This window comes from Papilio machaon, chromosome 10 (assembly GCF_912999745.1).
Source record: "Papilio machaon chromosome 10, ilPapMach1.1, whole genome shotgun sequence".
Classification (NCBI taxonomy): domain Eukaryota; kingdom Metazoa; phylum Arthropoda; class Insecta; order Lepidoptera; family Papilionidae; genus Papilio; species Papilio machaon.
In genome coordinates, this window is record NC_059995.1 from 6276381 (window position 1) to 6288137 (window position 11757).

Consider the following 11757-nt stretch of genomic DNA (forward strand, 5'->3'; position numbering starts at 1 on the left):
TTCGGAATCGAAAGTTACAGATCGGTTTTCCTTTGCTCCGAAATAAATATGGCAATCATGCACTTGGACGTTTCAAATTTATTGTGTAGGTAGAGAATGGTAAGAGAGTGATTGAGAGAAAAGAGAAATCGTTTGAGAGTTAATACTTTTTCTGAAATATATATTTCAATGTCGGAATCGAAAGTTACAGATCGGTTTTCCTTTGCTCCGAAATAAATATAGCAATCATGCACTTGGACGTTTCAAATTTATTGTGTAGGTAGAGAATGGTAAGAGAGTGATTGAGAGAAAAGAGAAATCGTTTGAGAGTTAATACTTTTTCTGAAATATATATTTCAATGTCGGAATCGAAAGTAACAAATCGATTTTCCTTTTTTCCGAATTAAATATAGCAATCATGCACTTAGACGATTCAAATTTATAATGTAGGTAGAGAATGGTAAGAGAGTGATTGAGAGAAAAGAGAAATCGTTTGAAAGTTAATACTTTTTCTGAAATATATATTTCAATGTCGGAATCGAAAGTAACAAATCGATTTTCCTTTTTTCCGAATTAAATATAGCAATCATGCACTTAGACGATTCAAATTTATGGTGTAGGTAGAGAATGGTAATATAGTGATTGAGAGAAAACAGAAATCGTTTGAGATGTAAGACTTTTTTTGAAATAAATATTTCAATATCGGAATCGAAAGTTACAAATCGATTTTCCTTTTATTTCGAATTAAATATGGCAATCATGCACTAAGACGTTTCAAATTTATTGTGTAGGTAGAGAATGCTTAGAGAGTGATTGAGAGAAAAGAGAAATCGTTTGAGAGTTAATACTTTTTCTGAAATATATATTTCAATGTCGGAATCGAAAGTTACAAATCGATTTTCCTTTTATTTCGAATTAAATATGGCAATCATGCACTTGGACGTTTCAAATTTATTGTGTAGGTAGAGAATGGTAAGAGAGTGATTGAGAGAAAAGAGAAATCGTTTGAGAGTTAATACTTTTTCTGAAATATATATTTCAATTTCTGAATCGAAAGTAACAAATCGATTTTCCTTTTTTCCGAATTAAATATGGCAATCATGCACTTAGATGATTTAAATTTATGGTGTAGACAGAGAATGGTAATAGAGTGATTGAGAGAAAAGAGAAATCGTTTGAGAGTTAATACTTTTTCTGAAAAATATATTTCAATGTCGGAATCGAAAGTTACAAATCGATTTTCCTTTTATTTCGAATTTAAATATGGCAATCATGCACTAAGACGTTTCAAATTTATTGTGTAGGTAGAGAATTCTTAGAGAGTGATTGAGAGAAAAGAGAAATTGTTTGAGAGTTAATACTTTTCCTGAAATAAATATTTCAATTTCTGAATCGAAAGTAACAAATCGATTTTCCTTTTTTCCGAATTAAATATGGCAATCATGCACTTAGACGTTTCAAATTTACTGTGTAGGTAGAGAATGGTAAGAGAGTGATTAAGTGAAAAGAGAAATCGTTTGAGAGTTGATACTTTTCCTGAAATAAATATTTCACTGTCGGAATCGAAAGTTACAAATCGATTTTCCTTTGTTTCGAATTAAATATGGGAATCATGAGGATAAACGATTCAAATTTACTGTGTAGGTAGAGAATTGTTATAGATTGATTTAAAGAAAAGAGAAATCGTTTGAGAGTTAATACTTTTTCTGAAATAAATATTTCAATTTTTGAGATTTGTAAGTTTTTGAAAATCGATTTGTTACTTACAATTCCGAAATTGAAATATTTATTTCAGGAAAAGTATCTACTCTCAAACGATTTCTCTTTTCTCTCAATCACTGCCTAATCATTCTATACCTATACAAAAAATTTGAAACGTCTAAGTGCATGATTGACATATTTAATTCGGAAAAAAGGAAAATCGATTTGTTACTTTCGATTCAGAAATTGTAATATTTATTTCAGGAAAAGAATTAACTCTCAAACGATTTCTCTTTTCTCTCAATCACTCTCTTACCATTCTCTACCTACACAATAAATTTGAAACGTCCAAGTGCATGATTGCCATATTTAATTCGAAATAAAAGGAAAATCGATTTGTTACTTTCGATTCCGACATTGAAATATATATTTCAGAAAAAGTATTAACTCTCAAACGATTTCTCTTTTCTCTCAATCACTCTCTTACCATTCTCTACCTACACAATAAATTTGAAACGTCCAAGTGCATGATTGCCATATTTAATTCGAAATAAAAGGAAAATCGATTTGTAACTTTCGATTCCGACATTGAAATATATTTTTCAGAAAAAGTATTAACTCTCAAACGATTTCTCTTTTCTCTCAATCACTCTATTACCATTCTCTGTCTACACCATAAATTTAAATCATCTAAGTGCATGATTGCCATATTTAATTCGGAAAAAAGGAAAACCGATCTGTAACTTTCGATTCCGACATTGAAATATATATTTCAGAAAAAGTATTAACTCTCAAACTATTTCTGTTTTCTCTCAATCACTCTATTACCATTCTCTGTCTACACCATAAATTTAAATCATCTAAGTGCATGATTGCCATATTTAATTCGGAAAAAAGGAAAATCGATTTGTTACTTTCGATTCAGAAATTGAAATATTTATTTCAGAAAAAGTATTAACTCTCAAACGATTTCTCTTTTCTCTCAATCACTCTCTTACCATTCTCTACCTACACAATAAATTTGAAACGTCCAAGTGCATGATTGCCATATTTAATTCGAAATAAAAGGAAAATCGATTTGTTACTTTCGATTCCGACATTGAAATATATATTTCAGAAAAAGTATTAACTCTCAAACGATTTCTCTTTTCTCTCAATCACTCTCTAAGCATTCTCTACCTACACAATAAATTTGAAACGTCTTAGTGCATGATTGCCATATTTAATTCGAAATAAAAGGAAAATCGATTTGTAACTTTCGATTCCGATATTGAAATATTTATTTCAAAAAAAGTCTTACATCTCAAACGATTTCTGTTTTCTCTCAATCACTATATTACCATTCTCTACCTACACCATAAATTTGAATCGTCTAAGTGCATGATTGCTATATTTAATTCGGAAAAAAGGAAAATCGATTTGTTACTTTCGATTCCGACATTGAAATATATATTTCAGAAAAAGTATTAACTTTCAAACGATTTCTCTTTTCTCTCAATCACTCTCTTACCATTCTCTACCTACATTATAAATTTGAATCGTCTAAGTGCATGATTGCTATATTTAATTCGGAAAAAAGGAAAATCGATTTGTTACTTTCGATTCCGACATTGAAATATATATTTCAGAAAAAGTATTAACTCTCAAACGATTTCTCTTTTCTCTCAATCACTCTCTTACCATTCTCTACCTACACAATAAATTTGAAACGTCCAAGTGCATGATTGCTATATTTATTTCGGAGCAAAGGAAAACCGATCTGTAACTTTCGATTCCGACATTGAAATATATATTTCAGAAAAAGTATTAACTCTCAAACGATTTCTCTTTTCTCTCAATCACTCTCTTACCATTCTCTACCTACACAATAAATTTGAAACGTCCAAGTGCATGATTGCCATATTTATTTCGGAGCAAAGGAAAACCGATCTGTAACTTTCGATTCCGAAATTGAAATATATATTTAAGAAAAAGTATTAACTCTCAAACGATTTCTCTTTTTTCTCAATCACTCTCTTACCATTCTCTACCTACACAATAAATTTGAAATGTCCAAGTGCATGATTGCCATATTTAATTCGGAAAAAAAAGAAAATCGATTTGTAACTTTCGATGCCCAGAATTAAAATATTTATTACAGAAAAAGTAAAAACTCTCAAACGATATTTCTTTTCTCTTAATGTCTCTCAAACGACTCTCTAACGATTCGCATTGAAAAAAATAAAAAAAAGTAAAGTGAGGGGGCCAACTTAACACTAGAATTTGAAATTGTTTTTACGGAGAAAGTAGGAACTCTCAAACGATATTTCTTTTCTCTCAAACCCTCTCAAACGATTCTCAAACGATTTGCGTAAAAAAAAGTTAAAAAAATGAAAGTGAGGGGGCCAACTTCACGGAGGTGGTCGCAGTGTATATCGGAACACACCCTAGGTTAGATGATTTATAAAAATTTTACATACTCTGTGGTGCCTTTAGTAAGATTCAGTTACAGTCAGTTACAGTTCAGTTACAGTCATCTGAGGTTACAGTATTCTTTTTATTGGAACATCTGTCAATGTCTGATTGTCAAACATTTAAACGATCAGAAATGTTTTGAAATTTAAATTTGTTACAAATATTTTTTTTCCTTTAATTTATCCACTTTAATATACAATAATACTAGTAATAAGTAACACAAAGGCCATATAAAACTGTCTGGTTGTTATCGTATCGAGGTAATTTAACAATGGATGAAAAAAGTGTTCAGAACTATTCAACATTAAGAGAAGATCCAGAAGTTCTTTTGCAATTTGTTAACAAATATTGTACAGTTGAACTAATAAAAAACACCTCATTTTCGGGGTTTGTCCATTCTATAGATCCCATATCTAAAAGGTAAATTTTATTAACCTTCAATTACATTTTTCTATTTTATTGTTTTTATGTATGTACAAAGCTTTTTGTCTACAAGATTGTAACGGAATAGTTCATTTATCGCATTCTTAGCATAACCTCCCTCTTTTTCTCTTTAAGACATGTTTTATGTATATTTATTATGTGTTCTTTTATGTACATTAGATTTTGTTCCTAATAAATACTCTAAAAATACTCTTCTTTTGTTTTAGTATTATTCTAGCGGTACCATTTGAGAATAGTTTCCAAATAACACTGTTACCTGGTCATGCAATTACAAATCTGTTTGAAAGTAATCAAGAAAAGTTGACATCACCATTTCAAAAACTGAAAGATGAGATCTCTAACAATGATATTGCTGCCAGAAAATCTAAAGTAATGGATTGGTTCAAAGTAAACCTACTAACAGTGACGGAGTTGAATGATAATATTGTATTTGGAAATGTCTCAATATTACCTCCATACAGTGTTACTGATATTTGTACAGACAATCCCATGGTTGCAATGCAAGTTAGAAAAATCATTGAAAGAATGCCTGATGACTAAAGTTGTAATTAAAAAATTAAAACTATTGTTATAATCACAGTTGCAAATTTATTTATTTAATAAGTTTTAAAGTTATTTTTATTGACATTTCTTAATTTAAATCTTTTCTTGTATCAAAAACTATGTTGACTTCTGTAGTTTTGACTGACAGAGTAAAGTAAATTTTTTTTGTAGGTATATTTTTTCATTGTGTCTTTCTGTAGTGTAAAAGGCTTAATGTATTTATTTTATTTGTTCTTTATTCTTATATTTTACTCCTGGTTGTCACAAGATTATTGATGACAAAAAATCTGAAAATCTCACTTTATCCCTATGCCATGAAATAGGTCCAACCATTTATGCTATGATGTTCTCTGATATATCCAATGACGAATCTAATATCACGAATCTTATTAATATTATAAATGAAAATGTTTAGATGGATGGATGTTTGAAGGTATCACCGGAATGACTGAAATGATCTTGATGAAATTTGGCCAGATGTAGATTTTTCTCTGAAAGGACACCTAAGGATGCTACTCATTAAACTTTCTTTAATTCCGCGCAGGCGTAGTCGCGGGCGACAGGTAGTATATCATATATAAGAAAATTTACACTAGTTCTGGGTTAAAGAAAGTATAATGATGTAAATTTAAATATACCCTGTAGTGTTTGTGTCTATGGAATAGATACAATTCACTGTCTCATGTACCACACTGGAATGGACAGCTGTCTCTGGGTAGTTGAGTGACGAACGCGGTACGAAGCGGACGTGCGCCTGCGCTCCAGTGTGGTAGTGGTGAGCCAGTGTCTGTCCTTAATCATCTTTAGGGACCCTATGGTCCTACAAATGGCGACGAGGTGAAAAAAAAAAAAAAAAAAAAAAAAAACAAAATAGAAAATTGCTAACTTTAAAAAATTAATTGTAAAAAAAAAAAAAACGATTGAAATTATTGTAAATTATTATACCTTCGAGTACTTACAATATCAATCTTCATAAGTGTAAGAAACGTCAATAAAAGGCGGGGTCAACGGGTGGCCTGATTTATTTGTAAAGATGTTTTAAATCTGTTATATTAATCTACTCACTATTTGGTCATCAAATATTCTCTGTAACGAGACACATCAAATGCTACAATAAGTATCAACTGACATATTTATTTTGTTCATAAATAATTATATTTCTGGCAAAGGTATTTGTGAATCTTCTTCAACGAACCGTTCTAGGATCTAAGACAGTGTCATACGAAATATGGGTCTATTATCTATTAACTGCAACTAAGTATTTCACGTAAAATGACAGGTACAGGCCGTATTTTGAAAATCGGCTATCATTTTAACTAAAACTAGCTTTTACCCGCGACTTTGTCCGCGCGGAATAAAAAGATAGAAAACGGGGTAAAGATTATCCTATGTCCGTTTCCTGGTTCTGAGCTGCCTGCCCACCAATTTTCAGTAAAATCGATTCAGCCGTTCTTGAGTTATAAATGGTGTAACTAATACGACTTTCTTTTATATATATAGATAATACAGATATGTAGTGCTCTGGATATCCATTAAATTGGATATATGAATGCGTAAATAGGTAAACCTAATAAGGTAAGGTAAAATAGTATTGAAAAGTATACATTTATAATTTGGATTTCTATTACATTAGAGATATTCTAAACTATTTTATTACATTGTACAAAATGAAATTCATTAGATTGAATTTAATGTGTCTCGGACTTCTTTTAAATAAGAAGCATTAGTAAAAACAAAAGAACTTTTATTAAATTGAAGGTATTTTAGATTTTAGATTTAAATCGAACATTTTCAGTAGGAAGCAGCTGATATTGCAACGACTGCTAAAAAGAGACGTACATTATTACAATAGCGAAGATAATTTGTTTGTTTACAACAAAAAAAAGTATACGCTAAAACGAGAAAAAATGAAGAAAGAGATAGAATAATTGTGTTAGTGTAATTATGATTTTTGCGTATATCGAAAGATTGTTTTAAAATTAATAGAATGTCGTTGAAAATAAGTCAAAACATATTCTTACTAATTGACTATAACGATTTTATAGGTGATAAGAAAGATAGAAGACATCACCCGCAATCGGTTGTTTTCGTTATGTCGTGGTCATGTGACGTACACTCTGTACACTGAGAGCAATTTAACTTTATTTAACATATAACATTAGATCCGACGATATATCAGTAGATGCTAGAAGTTATCGATGGCATCTCAGTTGTATAGTTTGATGCGTTGAGATGTATCACTGGATTGGTTATATAGTTTATTTATCAATGTTACAATAAGTTCCCTCTGATGTTAAGAAGTGTTATTGATAAACCTATGTTAATAAATAAAAAAGTAGTTAATACTTAAGTCTGTTCGTGGGTCCTTAGCAAAAAATATATATATATTACCAAATTATACGTAAAATTAAATGTTCAATTGTGGGAGCATGAGCAAATGAATATCCGGGGCAAATAGTAACAGATACATGTAAATACTGCACAAAAGTTTGATTATTTTCTTTTGAATATTACCAGGTCTCACAGTTTAATAGAAAATTTGTGTTGTCTAAATTTAGTTAACTCTAATTCCGTGACGTCGGAATGTCGATAAAAAAAAATGACTGAAAAGGTCATTTGTCCATCATTGTCAGTGTAGTATACAAGTGTGTGTAACTAGTGCTCGCTGTCATGTGTATTGTACAGGCAGTAGTACATCGGCCCAATCGTCTAAGTTTTATTTGAATTTAAAATATAACTAAACTATAGATAGGTTTAGCGTTCGTCCGTGTTTCGTAAGCGCGGAAAAAATATAGCCTAGGTTCTATTGATAGTCTCGACAAAATCGGTCCATGCGATTCGGAGATTATTCATATGGCCATTTGCCTGATTGTCCCTTATAATATTAACAAAAATTAACTTTAACTGTCAACTTTAACTTGCGTTAAATTTTCATCGATTAAAGGCTTTAACGATTAACGAACTTACATTTTTATTTAACGAATTAAAGATTAACGAAGTTAACTTTTGCTTAACTGTGCCCACCTGTGACCAGGACCATAACAGGTTCACAAATTATTAACATCCTGAAGGAACTCTTTAGTCGACTGGGCTATCCACATTCAATCACTGCAGATTGTAAATGAGCCAGCAGTTTGTAAATGAAGAGTTTAAAACTTTTTGTGAAGATTGCAACATTAAACTTTTAGTACTGTTCCATATTGGCCGCAAATGAATGAGGAAGTCGAGCTTCAAAATAGGGATATCTTAAAGTACCTTAGAATAAGTGTAAGCGAAAAAAGAGACACGAATATAAGAGAAACATTATATTAGTATTTTATGATGTATAACTCTACTCCTCACTCAGTAACAGGAAAGACCCCTTCAGAACTTTTCTTTAAACGAAAGAATAGGGATAAGATTCGATGCTACATGATATTATTATTATTCGGGTTAGTTTCGACATACAACATTTTTCAATTATTTAATTCAATACTTAATTTTGACATTAAGCTTGAGTGTTGTTGATACGCCGGCTTGATAATACATCATGGCGTCGGCCGGAACGCTGCGTGATTAGTGAATTGATACATACATAAACCAATGATCTTATGACTTATGATAACATTGATACTTAGTAAAGCAACAACTGCAATTCAAAAAGAAAAGGAAATGGATTAGCTAAGTGTGCATTTGACTAACACATAATTATCGTGATTAAATAGTAAATACTTTATTGGCATGGCCGTTTGGTTTATATGAAATTTATGCATAATAATGCATATTATTATGCAAAATAATGAGAAAAAAAAAATTAGATTTCAACTTAATTTAGGGTTAATCTATATACTTTTCTTCGTACTATTCATGGCGATCATAGTATATCTTCGAGGGGAGTTCATTGCAGCCACTGATAGTGACAATGACTCACACTTTTGTTGTTTTGTTTTGTATTTTCTGTACTACAAAATATATCTAAATTATACGTAAAATGTTTGTTAGCAACAAGACCTACCGTTCTCCTATATCAGTTGTTAATTATTGCAGATATCCATTAAGTTGGTTGTACAGTCACATGCACGGAAATGTAAACATTGTTCTTGTTATGACGACATGACTTCTGATGGCGTTGTTCGATGAGTACATCATTTAATCAGATGATGTAAATTTCTTTTAATTTAATTAATTTAATTAATTTTTATGACTACCATTAGGTTTAGGTTTAAAGATCTTTATTTATAAAAAAAAAAAAAAAAACACAATGCTTCACTTACAATGAAAAAAAAAAGGAGTAGATATGATCGGAACCGTACCGCCGTGCGTAAACAACTTCTGAAAATCCGTGCTCGTAATTTTATTTAAAAAAAATAGTTATGAGTAATTGCATTTATTTAAAGTAATAGTTATAGTTTTTCTGTGCGTTGTAAGGAAGGTGTAAGTTTAAAGCGTTTGCTATAAACAAATGTTTTGTGAAGTTTTTAAATGTTATTAAACTATGCTGAACAATTATTGATATACCCGAAAAATAAATATGTATATCATACAGGCTTGCGGGTTAATACGTAATATAGATACAGAATACAGGATGAATGTAAAGCAAAATAAACCTTAACACAACTATAGAAGAGAATCTAACTTGACAGAAATGACAAAGTTATATATGTAGAAAATATTGAGAGATTATTACAGTTCAGCGATGATTATGATTTAAGTTTATTTTTGAAAGCATTAATACTGTTACAATTCTTTATCTCGTCTGACAGTTGTTAAACATTTGAAGGCCTTCGAACGAAATAGTTTTATTCCATAGATAGTTTGCGGAGTAATAGATTTAATTTGTGTTTGTTACGTCAGTTATGTTTGTTATCTCTTTTTTCGAGTTTAATGTTAGACTTAATGTTTTTATTTGTTATGTTCATTATGAGAGTACAAATCCTAAATTTAAACATTTGAGTGACATTAAGTAATTTTGTTTGTTATAAAGTTCATTAGTTGGAGTTCGGTAATCAAAAAATTAAATTGGTGGTAATGATTTTCAGTAGATGTGAATACATTAAATTGGATTAATACACTGTCAATGAACACAGAGAATTCCATTCAATTGGAATTGAGGTTACCATTAAATTGGAAACACTTAGGTTACCATTAAATTGGAAACACTTAGGTTACCATTAAATTGGAAACACTTAGGTTACCATTAAATTGGAAACACTTAGATTGACATTTAATTGGAAACAGTTAGGTTACCATTAAATTGGAAACAGTTAGGTTACCATTAAATTGGAAACACTTAGGTTACCATTAAATTGGAAACACTTAGATTACTATTAAATTGGAAACAGTTAGGTAACCATTAAATTGGAAACACTTAGGTTACCATTAAATTGGAAACACTTAGGTTACCATTAAATTGGAAACACTTAGATTACTATTAAATTGGAAACAGTTAGGTAACCATTAAATTGGAAACACTTAGATTACCATTTAATTGGAAACAGTTAGGTTACCATTAAATTGGAAACACTTAGATTACCATTAAATTGGAAACAGTTAGGTTACCATTAAATTGGAAACACTTAGATTACCATTAAATTGGAAATACTTAGATTACCATTAAATTGGAAACACTTAGATTACCATTTACTTGGAAACACTTAGATTACCATTAAATTGGAAACAGTTAGGTAACCATTAAATTGGAAACACTTAGATTACCATTAAATTGGAAACACTTAGATTACCATTAAATTGGAAACACTTAGATTACCATTTAATTGGAAACAGTTAGGTTACCATTAAATTGGAAACAGTTAGGTTACCATTAAATTGGAAACACTTAGGTTACCATTAAATTGGAAACACTTAGATTACCATTAAATTGGAAACAGTTAGGTTACCATTAAATTGGAAACAGTTAGGTTACCATTAAATTGGAAACACTTCGGTTACCATTAAATTGGAAACACTTCGGTTACCATTAAATTGGAAACACTTAGGTTACCATTAAATTGGAAACACTTCGGTTACCATTAAATTGGAAACACTTCGGTTACCATTAAATTGGAAACACTTCGGTTACCATTAAATTGGAAACACTTAGGTTACCATTAAATTGGAAACACTTCGGTTACCATTAAATTGGAACACTTCTATTGCTGACTACAGAGAATTCCATTCAATTGGAATTGAGGTTGCCCCAGAGGACTCGAAATTTATGTTAAAGAATTAGATAGGACAAACTTGCAAGTACATTTATCTCTACGCCTCATGTAGTCAGAAAAACTACATGTCACGGTAAGGAATGAAGAAATTGGATAAATACTACGAAGGAACGTTATACATCTAAAAAGAGTGGAAGGAGAATGGAAATCTAATGGAAATTTAAATGAAGATACATCAAACATTAATGAATGAAACAATCTGGTTGGAAATTATTAATTTATAATTACAGTAAAAATATATATAAGATGTTGATTGAGTTGTATATAATAATAAAATAAAATTTGTTAACAAGGAAGGGATGTAGTGTTTGTGTCTATGGAATAGATACAATTCACTGTCTCATGTACCACACTGGAATGGACAGCTGTCTCTGGGTAGTTGAGTGACGAACGCGGTACGAAGCGGACGTGCGCCTGCGCTCCAGTGTGGTAGTGG

At 30.6% G+C, this 11757-nt stretch overlaps 1 protein-coding gene across 1 annotated transcript; it reads left to right on the forward strand.

Annotated features, from left to right (window-relative positions):
• Window positions 1-4215: 4215 nt before the first annotated feature.
• Window positions 4216-5150, forward strand: LOC106718167. The gene is made up of 2 exons (XM_014512178.2): window positions 4216-4554; window positions 4785-5150. Exons 1-2 carry the CDS (start codon window positions 4406-4408, stop codon window positions 5116-5118), a joined length of 483 nt encoding a protein of 160 aa, XP_014367664.1. The 5' UTR covers window positions 4216-4405; the 3' UTR covers window positions 5119-5150.
• The last annotated feature ends 6607 nt before the right edge of the window (window positions 5151-11757 follow it).